The sequence below is a fragment of the Penicillium cosmopolitanum genome (assembly GCF_028827165.1).
Source record: "Penicillium cosmopolitanum strain IBT 29677 chromosome Unknown utg000006l:49.0-5199605.0:1.0-5204138.0, whole genome shotgun sequence".
In the NCBI taxonomy this organism is placed as follows: Eukaryota; Fungi; Ascomycota; class Eurotiomycetes; order Eurotiales; family Aspergillaceae; genus Penicillium; species Penicillium cosmopolitanum.
Genome location: NW_026622676.1, coordinates 2,842,413 through 2,861,328, shown reverse-complemented (window position 1 = coordinate 2,861,328; position 18,916 = coordinate 2,842,413). Strand labels below are relative to the sequence as shown.

The window sequence follows — 18,916 nt, the reverse complement described above, 5'->3', positions numbered from 1 at the left end:
GTTGTTGCGCTATGTGACGATGATTGGCGTGGTATCTCACAGCTGGACATTCCGATTGACAATACTCGTATTAACAAGCCTCCATCCACCGAGAATGAGAGTGTGTAGGTTTCCGAGTATGGGCTGCTGATGTTTCCATAATTGCTTTGTCACAAATCCCATCGATCCCATTACAACCACCAAGCCCAAGGCACTAACGGTCCAAAGATCCCAATTATTGGCTTTCCATGCGGACATGCGTGAATCTGCTGTCTGCAGATGCATAGGACGCAGTTCTTTGCCGTTCTTATCAAATCGAAGCTCATTATCATACATAGTCTCCTCTATCAGATCTGCTGCGTGATTTTTGCGACGCGCTGCAATATGGGCGATACGTTGCAGGCGCAGCACGTTCTGCCTGTACAGCCCATCTTTCCCGGAGTCGAGAATTTTCTTCGATTTCATATAAATTTCATCAGATGTAAATGTGAATTTGTCGAGAGATTCAGCGACACCGCCGGCCACAAGCCTTGTTGTATTGGCAGTTTGATCGAAAAATATGCCCATGGATAGCATTGGCTTCCCATGGAAAAGGGCCTCGTTTGCACTAGAGCCGCCGCCGTGGGTAAAATAGAGCTTGGTGGATGTATGGTCGAGGATAGCACGCTGTGGAGCAAAGAATGGGAACACCCAGTCAGGGTGCTTGTTTCCTAGCATATCTGCCAAAGAAATATCTGTCGTTATGTCTTTGATCGTGGTGTTAAAGCTCTGGCTTGTATCGATGTCATTCCGGCCAGTTTTCGGAATAGCCCAGATCACACCGTCGACAAGTCCTTCGTTCATCAGACGACTCACTCCCACTATTATTTTCGCGACATCCTTATGGGGAAGAATGATATGCGTGCCGAGGGCAATGTAAAGAACAGATTTGTGATTGTGCAAAAATTCTTCGCACTTTGTATCCAAAGGATCCCAAGTAGGACTCAATAGAGGCCCGACTGGAGAACAGGTAGGAGGCAAGTCTCGCGGGATCTCTAGACCGATAAAGGAGTTGACAAATATCAGATAGTCCGGCTTCTTGGGCTTGTGTAGTGGGCGGGAAACGCCATGCCGATGACGCATTTGTCTAGTCCGACTGAAAAGCCTCATGATAGCTGGCAAATCAAGTAAAATGATCATTTCATTCTTGAAACGTAGCCACATTGAAGCATCTTCCGAGGTCAAAGTCCCAGGAAGTTGAAACCCTGGCTGACCAGGAATATAAGGACAGGGCAACTGCAGTGGTGGCCAGTTAGGACAGACAACAGCAATTGGTAGGTCATACTCGACATGCATATCGTTGGCGGCTTCCACGAAAAAGTCGGCCACAATCATGCTTGGACGTGTTTTCGGGTCTTCAATAATCTTTTTGAGACTGAAATATGTCTGAGGCCAGTAAGAGTCGAACATGGACTTGGAGATGAATGTTGGTTCGATGCCCTTACGGACGTCCCAAGCTTGCATTCGACGGTAATGATCATTTAGTTGCTCATGTGTCGGACCAGAGCCCATAGTGTGAATTTTAGTGACAAACCCATATTCATTGGGCTTGATCCAGCTTTCTTGGCCGTCAAGAGTCGCAAATTCAATGACATGACCACGCTCTGCGAGGGCCCTACCAATCTCTAAAACGGGGCCTTTCGGTTTACGAATGCCAAGTTAGTGGTGTGGTATTTCATGGCTAATTAAAGTCTCATTATGCTTACCAGCATGAGTAAATCCCCCTGTTGTCACTACAAGCAATATTTTCCGGGATGGGTGCACGTCATGCGATAAAGCCATTTTGGGGGCCACGAAATAGGTAAAATGCTTGTGGAAAGTTAGGACAGAAAATTCGGTAATTAAAGCAAAGTGAAAAAATTTGAAGTATGAGGCAGATTTCGATCCTTAAGAATAGTATAAATTTAGGCCCCCAGTCGTTCTCTTCGAACGGAGTTCGTCGCATGACTACACTCAATCCCGCTCGGTTCAAGCCGGGTCGACAATGCGCGATGTGACTACTGACGTGGAATAGGTGTTTTAGGGGCTTGCCACTTGTTTTTCATCGCGTTATATGGTTTCATTTGGGTGATTGATTAGAAAAACTCTGGTGAATAGAATACAAGTAGTTTCCTGGTGAGTAGTGAGCGTTGTCCGAAAGGGGAACCAAGATAGCGTGTGGTGCTTTATTGATGGATGCCATAACTAGCCTCAGTGATCAAATCATAGGGCGCTCGATTCAAATAGCTTTCCAGGTATGCTATTGGGTGAAATTTAGATGAACTGTTTGAGAAAGGCGGGGCCAGGTGCATATTGGACAAGTTGGCCCCAAAGTTGGCCCCAATTCAGGGCGCGTTTTGAATCTCACCTCAGAGCCCTCAAATCCATTTTTTCTGCTCTCACCAGACCTCCGATCAGAATGTGTTCATCACTTCCTCCTAGATATGAATTTCGCGTTCTTGGACCAGAACATACAGAATGGGTTGGTGCTATTTGCGCCCATACGAATATGTTCTACTCTCCACTGTGGCCAGTTCTGTACCCCGAAAACAGAACTGAGCGAGCATATCAAATGTTCAGTACAGGGCACTACATGATGAAGCACCAAATCGACTCTGGATTCTCGCTTGGTATCTTTGACAAAGAGTACCAATTCAAGCGACCAGAGTCTGCAGCTACTGGGGGCAAGCTGTACTGGGATCTTGACGACACGGGTGCTACTGAGCGCGACCTGGAGAACCAGATGGATTTCCCATTGGTTTCAGTTGCTATGGCTTATGATGGTATCGACGAGTTAGATATGGAAAAGATGAAGCCGATCATCGGGACATTACCCCTGTTCGCAACAGCATACAAGGCTTTAAGCGAACTAGACACGCGCGACCCTGCCTCATGGAAACCCACTAGTCGCGGCCAGGTACTGATGCGCAATGCCACCAGCACGCGCGGACCATATGAAGGCCGTGGACTCATGAGACAGTTGGCCGAAGAGATGATGAAACGCTCAGCAATGCTAGGTTTTCGGGGTATCCAAATTGAGACTGGCTCTGAAGCTGTCCTCAAGGTTTGGTCGACTCCCCCGGCGCAGTTTAAAGCAAATGTCATTGGGAAGGTACACACCACCACCTATGAGGAAAAGAATGAGTCTGGAGAGACAGTATATCCGTTTCGACCGGCGAATCTCAACCTTGGCAAGGTTTACCTGGATCTCAAGACCGCGGGATCCCAGTGAGCTTGATTTCCAATACTTTTCTAGGCCATCCTGGCCAGCAGGATCATTGATTGGTTGATGGGGAAGATTTATGTTAAATGCTGAGACGAAGAAGCCTAACTGCAAAGTTTGCCATCACTTCCTGTACATTTGAGCGATAGAGTTAGAGTTTGACATAGAGTTTGTTTACATGCAAATGTTGATTTCATTGAGACCGTGATAGTTATGCCAGATTCATAATCAAATAGAATATTCAATTGCTCTTTTTAAAGGCTCCAGAGAGACAATGTTTCTTTGCAAGAGGGATCTCACATTCTTCATGTTTACACTCATGTTCTTATATCGTACGATTGGATAGCAAAAGTTGTCCAAGGTCTCTGGCTTAATGAATACACGCTGGCACTACGCATGTTATACTCGCTGAGTCTCATTATATCATACTATTATATAGCTCATTAACTCACATGGCTTTCTGTACACAAAATAAAATATAGTAGAGAACTTGACTAATGATGGCTCTGTCTTGTGTCTCTGTCAACTAGCTCCACGTCGCTGTTAGAATCATCATTCTGTGACCGTGCCGCATACTTGACAGAATAGGTGACTGATTTATTTATTGCACTGCCCTGGCCGTAATTCGCTCTGTTGCTTCGACCTCCTGGTGCCGCAGACCCATATGTCCTGGCGTATGTCTCTCGAGAAGAGCCACCCAGCAATGCGGGAAACCAACGAGCAATAAGGGCTCTCGATGCAGGCAGACAGGCGCACAGTATAGAAATCTGGCATTCGATGACAGACCAGTAGATGAGTGGGTAAAGGCCGAGGGTCTGGTTGACACCCCAACGATTGTTCCAGAAGACAATGACCCTGATAATGGCGATAACGGTGAGGCTGTGATACGGATTAGTACTTTTTTAGCCCCTGGAAGCAAAATTTGGGAGCACGTACAGTGAGCCAACAATGAACATCAGTGCCACGGTGATCTTCTTTCGCAGCGGCATTTGCAGCTTGCTCACTTCCCAAACCGGCAACACAATAGTAAGCGCATCCACAAAAATGTTCACGAGGCAATTGACCAAAATAGAATTGATGAAATTGATGCACTGTCCGGTTTCTTCGTTCATCCAACCATTCCAGGTGAGATGCACGGGAAGACAACGAAATGAATCCACGAAAGCCCATGTAATACCGATCGCAGCATTTGAACCGATAAGACCATATGCGACATAGCGAAACATCGGAGTTTGGAAAATGCGGAGTAGGAAGAGAACAACCGAGATTTTGGCGAGAGATATCTGGATCTTGTACATTACTGCAAGGGCTTGGAAAAGCTGAATTTTGTTAGTACCACAGGATTTGATTGGTAGAGAAGAGATCGAACCTTATAAAACTCAGTGATGTCTGGGAAATCAATGTCCCAAATATTCCGACCGAAGCCATATCGTACCACTGCATTTTGTCAGATCTTATATGAGAAACGTCGGAGAGAGCATCAACTTACTATAGACATGGATAATATAAATTGCAAGGCCCATGAACTATCCGTCGTTAGCATACCAAGAATGAGACAAGACACGACCGACTCACATATGAAACAATAATTGTATAGTCATCCCATCCCCACCCGCCCGCAAGTCCGCTGCTCTTGGCGAATATCCTTGCCACGAAGAAGATCGAAGCAAGAATTAAAGGAGTCAGAGTTGACCCGCCGACCACTGGAGGGCCCTCGAGCGGCGTAATATCACATTCTTTTTCATACAACCGTTTTGTAGCTGAGGGTGTTAGGTAAATTGAGAAGATGCTGATCAAACGCTAGTGAAACTCACTAAAGAACTCCTTGGTTGTGCATTTGCTTTCGACACAGTTCAGTAAAGCAGATGGGCGCGAGTCACTAGCACAGAAGCATGTGCTGTTATTGACGAGGGAACAACTTGAAAACAATTTCTCATTGCAGTTCAGCTGGGAGGATTGTCAGCGCTGGGTAGTCAAAATACCCTTCAAGATTCGGATGTACTCACAGCACAAGAAGGGAACTGTGTTGCAGTTGAGCTTGCCGCTCGTACCCCCACTACTAACAAAGCCAGGAGGCTAAGTAGATACAAACGAGCTCTCATCATGAATATGTGCCAGGTGGTTCTTGGAAAAAGGGAGAATTTCGCACGGGTGCCCGGGGGCAACAGCTGGTTTATGTTTCTGCATCGGCATGATTGTCTCAAATGAGCAACGTGGGGAATTGTTTCACTAAAGAAGATAAATAAACTAATCCACGTGTGACCCAGGGTTAAGGTTATCCATCTGCACAGTTTCCAGCTGAGGTGTTGACCCAAATTAGAATACTGGGTTCTGATTGAGCCTCAAATAATGGATCGGAGAGACCGGCGGCGCTAGGGCTGGGACTCGGTACGTTCGGGGAGATCTGGATCGGGAAAATCATCCGTTTACTCCTGCCTAGACCAGTGTAAATTCTGAACAGTGCCCCGAGTATCCACAATGAACACTGAGGTACAAACGACCTGGGCCCCTTTTAACTTTACCTAGAAAGCCACAGGAACTTGATTGAATGATTTCTACGCCTTGAAATCGTCAGAAGGTAGTGTGGCGCACTAGGTACCAAATTTTGAGTAGTCATGTTTACTTCACAAAAATAAAGAAATTAATCGCCTATTCCCTGCGATTCAAATGCTTTGAGTATTTGATTTCTTGTCACTCTCACACAAATTACTGATTTGTGATCAGCTGCGGAGACCTCGGCTCTCGTATGCCGGTAAATCTGCTTATCGGTGCACAAATACCCTTGATTCCCCACCGAGAAGCATGGACAAAAGCCAGAGAGGAGAAATTACCTGAATTGCGGACCCGCCAATGTTCCCACCGTCGCTCGAAGGGGTTCTTTTAGTGGCACCTGAAACTAGGATGATTAGAATGTGGGATTTCGTAGAGATCTGTAATTTTCAAACAAGAAGACCATCACACGAGCCATCACACGAGCCATCACACGAGCACAAACCAATTCACAGCTTCTTCCATGAACCATAGGGCCTTACTCAGTATCGCCTGTAAAGACTAGAAACTCTCCTTTGCGGTGGGTACCTAAGTCGCCAAGTCTACCGTCAAGTTCTAGAACCGCAGCGGAAGTACAAGGCTAGCCTAATGGGCCGACAACTTCCCACTAAGGCAATAGAAATAATACCAATGTTAGGCTTTTCTAGGTTTGCTCTCCGGAAAGAAAATAATATTAAGTTTTCGTGTTTATTTTCAACAGGATTTCATGTTCATAAGTACTAGCGCCATAAGTACCCGTCACTCCCTTGGAGATTGAGAGTCTTTCGAGAAGAGAGAAAATGAAAATTTTTGCTCTTGCAGATAGATACCGGATTTTAATCCGACATCGACACAAAAGGGCCGATGATGTTTGTCGACTATTCTGCGTTGGCAATATGTGTACAGGAACCAAAAAATGAACACGAAGACAACTACTCGCAGAAAGTTCAATGTCGAAGACATAATTGTTCCAGTTGAATAGTTGACCGATACCATCAAAATACCTTATACGGTTCGACATGAAACAAAATCTCTCCGCGGAGGTAGTTCACCGTAATCAGTGAGGAGTAAACAATAGGAGAATTATCCTATGTAGAAGCTTCGGCCGTTTGAATGATTGAGCTTCATGCCTGGAAATTAAATTACATCATTTAATTTATTCTTGCTAATTTGTAAGCAATACGAAACGAATTGACTTGTCCTAGTGCATATAGCGGACAGCTTCTGCATCCGGCAAATATGCAGGGGTTGACGTCTCCCATCGATCAATTGCACTTTTGAGAAGAAGCTTGTCAGAGAATTTTGAGAAACTGGGGGAAATGTGTCTCACGTTGTTGTAAGCCCCATTGAACACTGCATGCCACCGCTTCTCGGAGTGATTCCGAGCTGATCGACGGATTATGATCTGCGCATTCTTGTCGAATCAGGCTATCAAAATCTCGACCGTTGGAAGGCAAAAGGGGTCACAAGATCAGTGCTCAAGGTACGCCGGATGATCGACAAGCCCACCGGACAGTTTCCCATCTCAGGAAGACTGACCGTGGGGTTAGTGGAAATTCCCCGGTGGGCGCCCGGATTGGCATTTCCCCTCACCAAATGCCGATCTTGCTCAATCATATATTCTTTGGCATTTTAATAGAAGACTGCTTGCTAGCAAGGGTACTACACACTGAGTAACTTTAATGGCATTCCTGGGATATGCTAGTATATACCCGTAATCAGCCTATGGCTTATCCCACCGGAGGTTGGAATATGATTATAAGTAGTCCCTTCAAGTTTTCAAGGCTCTCCAAGTCGCATCAATAATGTCTGAACAAGGCAACTGAAACACTCATAGCAGTTTCTCCATCTTGGCATCAATCACTCTTTCTATGAGGATCTCCACTCCCTGGCCGTTCGCGCAGCCCATAATGCTGCACTCCAAAGCGTCACAATGGCAAAATATTTTGATCATATTTCTTTGTATTTTAGTTCAATTTTGCTCTCCGGTAAATGCGGCTATCAAACCAGATATTGGCGCACTTGCCTTTTCATTTGATCTTGGGAATGTGCAATTGTCCCAAGATCGCTTTCTGGATAATCAAGGCCGCACCTTGAACTACTTGAAGGACATAGATGTTGAAAGGCTTCTTTATGTCTTCCGGGTGAATCATGGTCTGGATACACAACAGGCAGATCCTAACGGCGGATGGGATTCTCCAGATTTCCCATTCCGTTCGCATGTTCAGGGCCATTTTCTCAGTGCTTGGGCTCAATGCTATGCTGTACTCGGCGACCAAACATGCTACGATCGAGCAACTTACTTTGTTGCGGAGTTGAAAAAGTGCCAAGCCAACAACAAAGCTTCCGGCTTCACAGATGGTTACTTATCTGGTTTCCCAGAATCAGACTTCGCAAAGCTTGAGAACGTCACTCTTTCTAACGGCAACGTTCCTTATTATGCTATTCACAAGACACTGGCGGGTCTCCTGGACACCTGGCGCCTTGTAAATGATACAACTTCTCGGGATGTCCTTCTTTCCATGGCTCAGTGGGTCGATGATCGCACGACTTCCTTGAGCTACGATAAAATGCAAGAAATACTGCAAACTGAATTTGGCGGTATGAATGAAGTTCTGGCTGACATCTACCACCAAACTGGTGACGATAAATGGCTCACCGTTGCCAAGCGCTTTGATCATGCGGCAGTCTTTAATCCTCTCGCAGGCGACAAAGATGAGCTTGATGGTCTCCATGCAAATACTCAAGTTCCCAAATGGATCGGGGCAGTTCGCCAATACAAAGCTACGGGAGATTCTCGATACCTGGATATTGCCCGCAACGCCTGGAAAATAAATGTCAACGCGCACACGTATGCGATCGGTGGTAACAGTCAAGCCGAACATTTTCACGCCCCAAACGCCATTGCGGCATATCTTACGAGTGACACCTGTGAAGCATGTAATTCCTATAACATGCTCAAGCTAACTCGCGAGTTGTGGCTTGTAGATCCTGAGAATAGTGCATATTTTGACTTCTATGAAAATGCATTACTCAATCACCTCCTAGGGCAACAGAATCCCGATAGTGAGCATGGCCATATTACTTATTTCACTCCTCTCAACGCTGGTGGTCGTCGTGGCGTCGGACCTGCATGGGGTGGCGGTACCTGGAGTACAGATTACGACTCATTCTGGTGCTGTCAAGGTACAGCGATAGAAACGAACACTAAATTGATGGACTCGGTCTATTTCTACAGCGACTCAACATTGTTTATCAATCTGTTTATGTCTTCAATTCTACTGTGGCCGGAGATGGGAATTACCCTGAAACAATCTACATCCTACCCCGTCAGCGACAAATCAAGATTGGAAGTGTCTGGCAGTGGTAACTGGAAAATGAACATTCGCATTCCAAGCTGGACGTCAGATGTTGTGATAACAGTCAATGGTGAAGTTTTATCTAATGTTCAGGTTTCTCCGGGATCATATGCTCAAATTTCGCGCTCATGGACTGATGGAGATGTTGTCGAAATTCACCTCCCCATGAGATTACGGACGATAGTTGCCAACGACAATTCAAGTATGGCCGCAATTGCTTATGGCCCGACCATCTTGTGTGGAAATTATGGCGACCAAGTACTGAACAGTATCCCATCTCTTGCTCTTGACTCTATTCACCGAATGGATGATTCTGACCTCCAATTCACCTCTCTCGCTGACGATAAGAATGTTCCGCTGAGTGCATTCTATGACGCCCAGGGCTATAATTATAATGTATACTGGGCTATTACAGGAAGCCTTCCTACTGAAAATTAGCTACTATCACCTGGGCAGTTAATACCAGTATATACTGAGAGACAACACCATTGCTGTTGTGGACTGAGATATACCACTACTAGTATCAATTTGAAGGTTCTGAATATGTATGCATAATATAGTCTGAATATGCTAGCAATTTAGCACCCGCCTTCTGATGAACCATGCCAGGTGTACTCTATATTTTTTAATCAAAATTCTGCAATTGAGTTGAGCGGGGTAATATCCATAGCTACTCCTTCGGGCTCCTAATTCGGAATACGAGATGAGTCATTTCCGCCGTGCAACACTTAGCGAGTGCGAGAAAGCGACTAATTCTCATTATGTTTGAATTGAAAGTGACCCACTCTGCTGGATTTTATACAAGGCATGCGATTACTTGCAATTGAAAGCATCCTACATATTTTTCATATTTCCCCACAAACACAGGCAAGTCCGATATTGCCTTTCGTCAAGAATCTAGCCAATTTCGCCCTTTCCATACTTTCTTTGCTCAGTAGTATATTCAAAAATGGCAACAAATACAGCGGACCAAGACGAAGAGCGTGATCAGATCTCTCAAAGTCTCCTACCGACATCTTTCGCGTGCTCGTCTTTGAGTCGACTTTCCGGTGGCACTGCGAATTACGTATATCGTGGCACATTATCCGGATCCACAAAATCCATCATTATCAAACATACCAAAGGACATTCTGCCTCGAATCCAGACTTCAAGATTGATAGTAAGAGATGTGTTGGTGCTCACTAACTATTCGATGTCAAAAATGGGCATGAAAGCTAATTCCCGCCCAGCACTTTGAAGTGGCCATTCTTCGCGCACTGAGTGGTCTACCGCCATATTCTGAGGCCGGTGTGACTGTCAAAGCACCTGAACTTCTACATTTTGATTCAGATACAGATACGCAGATCGTTGAAGATCTTCCTGACTCTGTTGATCTGAAGACCTTCCTGCTTTCGAATGTGTCGAGCGATGTGTCCAAAGCCTCGGCTGAAGCCCTCGGTCGCGCGCTCGGATCCTGGCTGCGATCTTTCCATGACTGGGGCAACAACGAAGATCAATCGGGATGCAAAGCAACCCTCGGCGAAAATGAGAGTATGAAACAACTCAAATTTTGGGTGAATTACACTATGTTGATTGACACCATTGCGAATTTCCCCGATATTCTTGATCAGAGTCGCGATGTGTTTGAACAAGTTCGCGACTTTGCTGCGACCGAGTTGACGAAACAGAACCATGACGACGAATATGGAATCATTCATGGAGATTTTTGGACCGGAAAGTATGCTCAATCTCTGCTTCCCCTTGGATTCTTGGTATGGCAAGGGTGCTAACAAATGGTGTTTCCTAGCGTTCTCATTCCCAACGCTGCGGTTGGTAGTCACTTGGAAACTACTTTGTTTGTTGTTGACTGGGAGCTGGCGCAAATTGGTAGCCGGGCCTTAGATCTCGGGCAGATGATCGCTGAACTATACGAAACGAAACTTTTCAAGAAAGTAGAGGCTGGGGTTTGGATCATTGAAGGGTTCCTTCAAGGATACGGCGGGTTGAGTGATGAAATGGCATTCCGCACTGCGATCCACGTTGGTGTTCACCTGGTCTGTTGGGGTAGTAGGGTGCCCGGATGGGGTAGTAAGGAACAAATTGAAGAGGTTGTGAAGATTGGCAATGATATGATTATCGGAGGCTGGGCGAAGGACAAGCAATGGTTCGAGAGCCATGGACTTGGCTTCTTTTTCAAGAACTGAGACTACATGAGTGTTCATTAAATGCTTCAGGTTTCATCGTATAGATCCATCGGGATTGATATTTGCATAAATACTATACAACTTGGAAGCTCAATTTTGTAGGCCATATGAATTGAGTATTGAAATCTTTTTGTATAGACTTTCCTTAAGCACCCTGTCTCCGGGAATCGTAAATCGTTTCCTGCCAGGTCATATCGCGTTGCACCCTGATTGAATTTAATGGCACCTCATCTCCCGATGCATCATCTGCTTGGCTGATCTCCAGTCGTATATTTTGCTTGGGATTCAAATCTGGCCGCAGTGCTGAATGTCCTCCGCTCGCGCTTTTAAGCGCCGAGTTGTGGAAATCGCTCGTGTGTGCATTGGAAGTGCCAAGGGTGCTGGAGAACTTTGATGAAAGCATCATGAACAGCGGTCGCAAGGTCGGTAGGCAGGCGGAAATGATTCCGCTGGAGCATTCTATCAAACACCAGGTACAGGCCCGGGCGAGTGTCCAGGGGGTATCGGTAGGATCAAATTCGAAGAGTGTTGAAAACCGGTAGGCGCTTGTAAATACAACACTGTGCGTTTGAAAGTATCTGTTAGCTCGCGTTTCCTCATAAAGGCACGATAAACCAGTAGCCGTGTTGGAGGTGATGAAGAGGAGAAAACTAACAAGCTACCCAAAAGAAATACCGCAATCACCGACAGTCGATGTGTGAGGTTTGCATGTAGACCCCATACAACATGTACCGGTAACGAAAGAATAGCCACATCTGTCGCAATGTTCGGAACCGCATTTCCAATGAATGAAGCCTTGAGATTGATACAGGTCCCAGGTAAACTCATGTTCCAGCCTTTGGCTATAGGAGTGCATTGAAATACGCTCACGCATATTATAGCAATGACCCAACCAACGACAATGGTACCCAGGATATAAGAAGCGATGCGGAAATTGCGCGTGGGGAATATGCGGCCGTACATAAGCAGTATTGAAATTTTGATTACCCCCACTGTTGTGCAGTAAACACATTCGAAAGCCATGAGCAACTGTTTGCATGTGAGCCAAAGTTTCATTGTACCACTTTCCGTGGGAGGCGCATAGTCTTCATACCTTTGCAATAGTCACGATGTTCTCCGTTGGCAGAGCGGCTGCATGGCGCCCCATGCCATAGTTAATCACTAGCATCACAATCGTTAGAAGAGTGGGGACAAAAATGTTTCACAGCCATTCTTTTTCTTACTGGCTAGGTTGAGGCCACAAGTTGCACAAAGAAACACCTGTATCCGTCAAAGTCAATTCAGATCTGGAGTAATAACCCAGGCTGTGTCAAACTCACGACCGACAACACAATCGTATAGTCATCCCACCCAGGCTGCAGACCCTTTTTCCACCGCGAAATAAATCGTAAAATCACAAAGAAAACCCCAAGAGCAGTCATGGCGATTGTTTGCGCACGAAACTCTCCCTGGCGGCTTTCGTGGATATCCGTCGCCGATGCCATGATTATCCAAGGGCACGCCTAAGGACGTTGCGATAAGCTCAACCGTCACGAAGGTGGCAGGGGTTGAAACAAAGAGGATTTAGGCTCGAAAGAATATGCAAGGATTTAGAGCCACGCCACAAATTAATTTTCTCCTACACGTGAGAGACCCTTTTCGGCCCCAAGGATTCGCGGCAGTTGAAAGCCCACCCACAAGGGGGGCATTTTGGTTTCTGTCAAGAACGGGTGATCCTCGGCCGGAATCATCCAGGGCTGCTGTCAACGAATAAACTAACTTATTTGGTAGTTGACACTTATATCCGCTATTTAGTGAAACAGCGGCGCTGCTGCTAGTTTGATGTTGTGGCTTGTAGATCTTTAAAGCCGCCTGGGGCACAGTGGAGCAGATAGCGCCGCGATCTCGAAAACCGTTGGACCGCGGATAACTTCCGATTGAGACATGTCAGCCACTAAATCCTGAAGGATGTAGCTAAACGGCTGGTGCGACTGGGATCTCCAGTTTGGGGACTAGAAGTTCCCTCTTTGCCGTGCCTCAGTCCCGGCACGATGGCAAGTACGTGGCTTTGTCGAGAGTATCCAAACTGCCCCTTGGCCCCTTTTAAGCAACATTCAGCCCCGCCGTGAAGGGAAATTCCACCTGCTTGGTTGACAGCTGCAAGTTTCCCAAAAGAAAAATGACCTCCAATACCAGCCCTATCTTTGTCTTCGTGCCTGGTGCATGGCACACCCCAGACACTTTCGACGGCATTCGGGACTTGCTGAACAAGCGGGGATTTGAATCTGAGGCTGTCGCCAATCAGTCTGTCGGCGCTGCTGATCCATTGACTGGTCTTCATGCTGATATTTCCTATACGAAAAATGTTCTTCAAAAGTTTGCCGATCAGGGACGACAGATCGTGGTCGTGACCCATTCCTATGGTGGTATGGTCGGTGCAGGCGCCGTCGAAGGGCTTGGCTTGTCGCAGCGGTTCTCAGGCTGGTCTCCCCGGTGGGGTGATCCAGGTGGTTTGGATGGCGGCTTTTGTTACTCCCAAGGGCAAGTCGATTATTGACATTCTGGGTGGCAACTGGCTTCCGTGGATGTTATTGAAGGTATTTTCTTTTGCATATCCTTGGATATACTAGTATTCTGTTAGCTGACATGGCTTCAAGAACCCGGATGACGGGTACTGCTACTCTTCTGAGCAAGAGACCATTTTCTATCACGACATGACCCCGGCCGCACAGCAACAGGCTATTGCTAACCTCAAGCCACACCCCAAGCCTTCCTTCTTGGAAAAGTCCGTGCACGAACCATGGCACGAGATACCCTCATTCTATCTCTTCTGCGACAGAGATCAGGCCCTGCCGCTCCAAATCCAGGAGGCTTTTGCTCAGGCCTTAGGCAGCCCGGGTACTTACCATGCGGGATGGGTCACACTCAGCTTTTTTGAGTGTACCAGATCAGGTTGCAGATGGACTTGAGCTTGCCTTGAAGGAGGGTCTGCAGAAGACCGCGATCGCCGCTCAATAATCGTTTCCATAATGACAACTAGAATATGAGGGCCTGTGATACCAGCCCCGAGAATGGCTGCGTTGAGACCTTGGATGTCCAGGCATGAATATTCACTCCTTCCCATCATTGAGCTCTTTTCGCATATCTTCAACAATTTTTTGCTCCTGTTTACCTCCCCAATGATATGAGATGGTTCTGGACTTCGCTTTTTCAACCCATGACTCGCGAAGGATAAAGAACCTGCATAATTAGAAAGGTCGATCGTATAAAAGCCAGACGGGTAGTCTCACAATTTGCCACTTTGCTGAGTTGCAAAATATACCTGATGGGGAAGTTGCAAACATCCTCCTTCTTGAGTGGTTGGGTAACATCCAAGCTAAGAATAAACCATGTTTTGATAGGCTGCGGAGAGTCAAAATCAGCGGGAATATGGACATGGTCGTAGCCGTCTGGGTCAAGTATATTATTGAATGCACGATTTAGGATATTTTCACAGAAGCTTTCCGCAATTTTGACGTGGCATCGCTGAGGACAGCCGTCAATATCGGTGACACAAGAATAAATAACAACTCTGGTGGGATTGGGATCCATGTTGACAGCGACGAGTGACAGAATGCTAAGCCTGTCTGATGTAAAAGTGGAACGTGGCCGAAAATGCAGACGATCTCACTTGCAATGTATGATATTACACCCATACAGTCATGGGGGTGGGTGGAGGGAGGAAGAGAGAGCTGCGAAGTGAGGGACAAGTTACGGGAACGCTAAACCCAACGCGGTAAGATCTTCAAAACAAGGAATGGTGAGCTTATGAGCTCACCATAAGCTCAGCAGTGCCGAGGTGTAACTATTACTATGCAGTCATGAAATGTTTACTGGAGAGAATTCGAAAGAGAAATGGTATCTTATTCGTAGTTTACATAAAATGTATCATCATAAGCATCATGTCCGCCTGTAAAGTAAAGCAAATCCGATCTGTCGGCGGAGTGAATCGATTAATCATTGCGCTGGGCAGATGACTTAGTTCTTAGCCTTCTCTGTGGAATTGTTAGTATCCGGTTGGAATATTATGAAGTGTTCATTGATTAACTTACCCTTGTTGACATCGGCCTTGGTGTCGTGGGACAGTTCGTCCTTCTTGTCGACGATAGCATCCTTAGCGGCGGAGGCGCGAGTGCCGAGCTTGGCATCGTCGTCCTTGGCAACCTGCTTGTTGGCCTCCTTGGAGGCTTCGGCACCAGTGCCCTGGACGGTCTCACTGACGTACTGAGCGGCGTTCTATGTTGCATGTTAGTGACGATGAACATGTGTTGGGATTGAGGCCGGCGCAGCGTACCTTGACGGTCTCCATTATGAAAATTGATGGGAGTGTTGATGAAAAAAGTTGTGGAAGATGTTTGAAGTGTAGATGTAGAAGAGATGTTCTTGGTGAATGAAAAAGATGAATTCGTTGAGAGGAAGGGAGTATTTTATAGTTGACCTGGAGAGTCGCTGATATCATATTGCGTCATCACCCAAACCAGTTTAGTGGGGCCAATCGCCTTTGACGTGCAGGGAAATCAGGGACCCACCACCACCCCCAGCAAGGCCCAGCAAGGCCCGGCCAGACAAAAACAAGGTCATGGATTAACTTTACACATGTTCGTTCTCCTGTTTTCTTGCTTGAGAGATTCTATGTCTTTCGATGTCGTCAACTACTGTAATCTGTCACATGCTCCGCCTCCAGCGCAAGCTGAAGGGGATTATGATGATGGATCAAGGAATAGGGGCTTTGGAGATGACACTGCCTTGTTTGACTCAGCAATTGATTCACATGGCATTGTCTTGTCATTATCAGGTACCTAGAGGATGATCATAGCGGCTCGAAATCTAAATCCCACAAATGGTAAACCTTGAAAGGGACCCTGACTAGTAGAAGTATGTAATTGACCTGCAGCCCACTGCCAGCTTGATGGTCACATGTCACATGTCACATGTCACCTGTTACTAACTACACCTTAACGAGAGAAGGGAACTATCTACAGTATCAATACTACCAGTATAAATAATAAACTCTGTGTTCAAATGAATGATACGTATCCGATATGCCTTACAACTGGTAGTATCAAAAGCATCCCTTATGCTACGGTTGGCCCACATTAATACCCCATAGTAATGAGCTGTGGTTGTGGGGAGAGTTCTCTAGAGTAGGCCCGGGCCGCATGTCGACCAGCTCGACAGTGACCGACCTCACAAGGTGCGAATTGAGCAACATTCCAAGGTTTCAGCGATGTGACTAGTTGAGGTATCTGGATATAACTTTCAAAATTAAACAACGGAGAATGCCATAAACACCCTCCAAAATAGTTGAACAAGTTGAATGGCAACTTGAATACTCTAGTGACATCTTGAGAGGCGTTCCTTCCTAATCGAGTAGTTCTCCTTCACAACCACAACCACAACCACATTTACAATCACTTCCAGACTTCGACTCTATCCATTCTTTCTCTCCCCGCTTCATTCATTTGTTTCTCTCGGCGTTTGACATTTCACTTTTCACTTTTGACTTTTGATTGTTCTCGGGCTTTTCTCCTTAGGTGTGTGATTGCCAGCAACTTCGAACATGAGCTCAAACAGGCTCGAGGGCAGCCCTAGGCGCGAGCGACGGAGTGGGACCTTCTCTTTATCTGCAGCCTTCCGATCATCCCCGAAAAGGGCAAGGTGTGTTTCTTATTCTTCCCCAGGATAGCAACTTGACGAAGGAAACTCAGCAGATGAATATAGTGTGCTCGAACCCATTTTACCAGATCCACCAGACTTACTGCCAACTTGTCTCGAGAGAATTCATTACCCTGTATTTGACCCTCAGAACCCAAATCATAACCCGGCTGCAGCTATCGCCCTACCACGATCACCACCACCACGCCGACACGATCTCCAAGTATCGTCCTCCGAGTCGCAGAGACAAGGTTCCTGGCTGGAAGACTTCCCACGACGATCAATCCACAAAGCGCGATCAGGACTGCTGGCAATTCGTGCAAGCTTACTCCGACTTTCCTCTCGTGAGAACACTGACTTCAGTGAGGCTATTATCCAGGATATGTCTAGCGAGGCCTCCAGGCGTGAACGAGATCATGTCCGAGGACATGGCCATTCAAACTCAACACAGGAAGACTTGAGCTTTGGTGTTTGTTTATTCCGAACATCAACATCTCCCTGGGCCACAACTTTGGATGGAGCAGATTCAAATTTGGTACCCCGAGTCGAGTCTCCTCTGTCTCTACCTCTGGTGAATTCCATCTCAGCCCCTGCTGAACTAGAAAGCTACTACTATAACAACAACACCGATGACGACCCAGAGCCGATGAATGATCGACCGGTAAGTATGGCATCCGAAGAACCGCCGTCGTATCGCTCGATCGCAGAAAGCGCTCGATATCACCGGCATTCTAATGATTCAAATCCGAGAGGAAATACCAATCGAGAATTAGGTACAGATACATCCAACGAAACACACGGCTGTTTGACACAACCATCGCCGTCGGTAGACTGGGACGAGCTCGGATCCCCGGCATCGAGCTTCAGGTATGAGGATATGATTCCGTGCCAGAGGAAGAAGGTCTCTAGATTCCAGGGCACCGGTTCCAGCTTGTCTTCTTCGCCTATCTCAGTGGTCACGCAATCTGAAACCCTTTTTTCTCAGGAGCACCTACCACCAAATCGTGATCAACCGAAAAACGACTACTGTGGGCGTGAAGACTTGACTCCGACACCGAGCCCGCCTTCAGAAATGGTCACAATTGCATTTCCTGGGGTATATCAAGCATTATTGGATCAGTGGGCGGGTGAGATGCGGGATAAATCCAAGAATATCCCATGCGCCCCATTGAAAATACCAGAGTGCAACCCTGTTGCTATTGCCCAAGCTAGGCAAACTGACGGAGGTGAGGCTGAGCCTTCTGGGAAACGCCATTCATTTGGCCTCCATATGTCTCTGAGAACCGTAAGTCATCTTGGTATTTTCTCGCCCCTTGGATCTTCTAATGACTTCTCTAGGACCAGGGATTCCGTGAAAGACCCGATGCGGTCTACAGACAAAACCAGATGGTGTTTTCGGCGCACTCACATGAGACTCCAATCTCCCCCGATAGTCACAACTCATCTACACCCTATGGCCGAACGATCGAGTCTTTGTACGATGGATCAGAATACTCCAACTACGCCCTTCCAGGCTCTTCGCCGACAAATATCACCTCGCCATCATATTATTCTAACGATATTTGGAGTCCATTGGAATCTCCCATTGACGAAGAACTTCTATTCTCACCCTTCCCTCGAAACGAGTACTACATGGCCGATGGAAAGACGAGCGGCGTCTATCCCGACCAAGACGACCAGCCCCCCGTTAAAGTAGAAAGTCGCTTCTATGGTGATGGAAGCATTCATAGTGGCCGTGGCCTCGATCGCACTCTTTCTGATAGACTGCGTGAGCTCACAGAAAGGATTCCAACAATGGGGGGTTCGCGATCCATGAGGCAAGATCCTCGGACTGGACTAGGGCTTAGTGAATCGACGGACGAATCTTCCGTTATCAGAGCTACTGGCTATGAAGCCCGACGACGGGGTTGAAAGTTCCCTGCCGCCCGTTCGGATGTTTCTGTTAGGTTAC

At 46.7% G+C, this 18,916-nt stretch overlaps 10 protein-coding genes across 10 annotated transcripts; 5 read left to right on the top strand and 5 right to left on the bottom strand.

Annotated features, from left to right (window-relative positions):
- Positions 1 to 36: 36 nt before the first annotated feature.
- N7509_005594 (glycosyltransferase) lies at positions 37 to 1,800 on the bottom strand (the record flags this gene model as incomplete). Its single annotated transcript, XM_056630231.1, has 2 exons — positions 37 to 1,655; positions 1,725 to 1,800. The coding sequence occupies 2 exons, from the start codon at positions 1,798 to 1,800 to the stop codon at positions 37 to 39; spliced, it is 1,695 nt and encodes a 564-aa protein (XP_056489533.1).
- Positions 1,801 to 2,416: 616 nt separating this feature from the next.
- On the top strand, positions 2,417 to 3,229 carry N7509_005593 (uncharacterized protein; the record flags this gene model as incomplete). Its single annotated transcript, XM_056630230.1, has 1 exon — positions 2,417 to 3,229. The coding sequence occupies one exon, from the start codon at positions 2,417 to 2,419 to the stop codon at positions 3,227 to 3,229; it is 813 nt and encodes a 270-aa protein (XP_056489532.1).
- A 485-nt stretch (positions 3,230 to 3,714) lies between these two features.
- On the bottom strand, positions 3,715 to 5,322 carry N7509_005592 (uncharacterized protein; the record flags this gene model as incomplete). Its single annotated transcript, XM_056630229.1, has 7 exons — positions 3,715 to 4,099; positions 4,157 to 4,539; positions 4,590 to 4,657; positions 4,710 to 4,746; positions 4,796 to 4,980; positions 5,035 to 5,167; positions 5,227 to 5,322. 7 exons carry the CDS (start codon positions 5,320 to 5,322, stop codon positions 3,715 to 3,717), a joined length of 1,287 nt encoding a protein of 428 aa, XP_056489531.1.
- A 2,337-nt stretch (positions 5,323 to 7,659) lies between these two features.
- N7509_005591 (uncharacterized protein) lies at positions 7,660 to 9,546 on the top strand (the record flags this gene model as incomplete). Its single annotated transcript, XM_056630228.1, has 1 exon — positions 7,660 to 9,546. One exon carries the CDS (start codon positions 7,660 to 7,662, stop codon positions 9,544 to 9,546), a length of 1,887 nt encoding a protein of 628 aa, XP_056489530.1.
- A 511-nt stretch (positions 9,547 to 10,057) lies between these two features.
- On the top strand, positions 10,058 to 11,292 carry N7509_005590 (uncharacterized protein; the record flags this gene model as incomplete). The annotated part of the gene is made up of 3 exons (XM_056630227.1): positions 10,058 to 10,279; positions 10,339 to 10,826; positions 10,896 to 11,292. The coding sequence occupies 3 exons, from the start codon at positions 10,058 to 10,060 to the stop codon at positions 11,290 to 11,292; spliced, it is 1,107 nt and encodes a 368-aa protein (XP_056489529.1).
- Positions 11,293 to 11,437: 145 nt separating this feature from the next.
- N7509_005589 (uncharacterized protein) lies at positions 11,438 to 12,776 on the bottom strand (the record flags this gene model as incomplete). The annotated part of the gene is made up of 4 exons (XM_056630226.1): positions 11,438 to 11,852; positions 11,948 to 12,321; positions 12,386 to 12,453; positions 12,608 to 12,776. The coding sequence occupies 4 exons, from the start codon at positions 12,774 to 12,776 to the stop codon at positions 11,438 to 11,440; spliced, it is 1,026 nt and encodes a 341-aa protein (XP_056489528.1).
- Positions 12,777 to 13,450: 674 nt separating this feature from the next.
- Positions 13,451 to 14,289, top strand: N7509_005588 (alpha/beta hydrolase; the record flags this gene model as incomplete). The annotated part of the gene is made up of 4 exons (XM_056630225.1): positions 13,451 to 13,702; positions 13,752 to 13,868; positions 13,929 to 14,169; positions 14,219 to 14,289. 4 exons carry the CDS (start codon positions 13,451 to 13,453, stop codon positions 14,287 to 14,289), a joined length of 681 nt encoding a protein of 226 aa, XP_056489527.1.
- A 92-nt stretch (positions 14,290 to 14,381) lies between these two features.
- N7509_005587 (uncharacterized protein) lies at positions 14,382 to 14,862 on the bottom strand (the record flags this gene model as incomplete). The annotated part of the gene is made up of 2 exons (XM_056630224.1): positions 14,382 to 14,511; positions 14,594 to 14,862. The coding sequence occupies 2 exons, from the start codon at positions 14,860 to 14,862 to the stop codon at positions 14,382 to 14,384; spliced, it is 399 nt and encodes a 132-aa protein (XP_056489526.1).
- A 426-nt stretch (positions 14,863 to 15,288) lies between these two features.
- On the bottom strand, positions 15,289 to 15,619 carry N7509_005586 (uncharacterized protein; the record flags this gene model as incomplete). Its single annotated transcript, XM_056630223.1, has 3 exons — positions 15,289 to 15,305; positions 15,363 to 15,546; positions 15,605 to 15,619. 3 exons carry the CDS (start codon positions 15,617 to 15,619, stop codon positions 15,289 to 15,291), a joined length of 216 nt encoding a protein of 71 aa, XP_056489525.1.
- Positions 15,620 to 16,870: 1,251 nt separating this feature from the next.
- On the top strand, positions 16,871 to 18,876 carry N7509_005585 (uncharacterized protein; the record flags this gene model as incomplete). The annotated part of the gene is made up of 3 exons (XM_056630222.1): positions 16,871 to 16,968; positions 17,032 to 18,250; positions 18,304 to 18,876. 3 exons carry the CDS (start codon positions 16,871 to 16,873, stop codon positions 18,874 to 18,876), a joined length of 1,890 nt encoding a protein of 629 aa, XP_056489524.1.
- Positions 18,877 to 18,916: the final 40 nt, after the last annotated feature.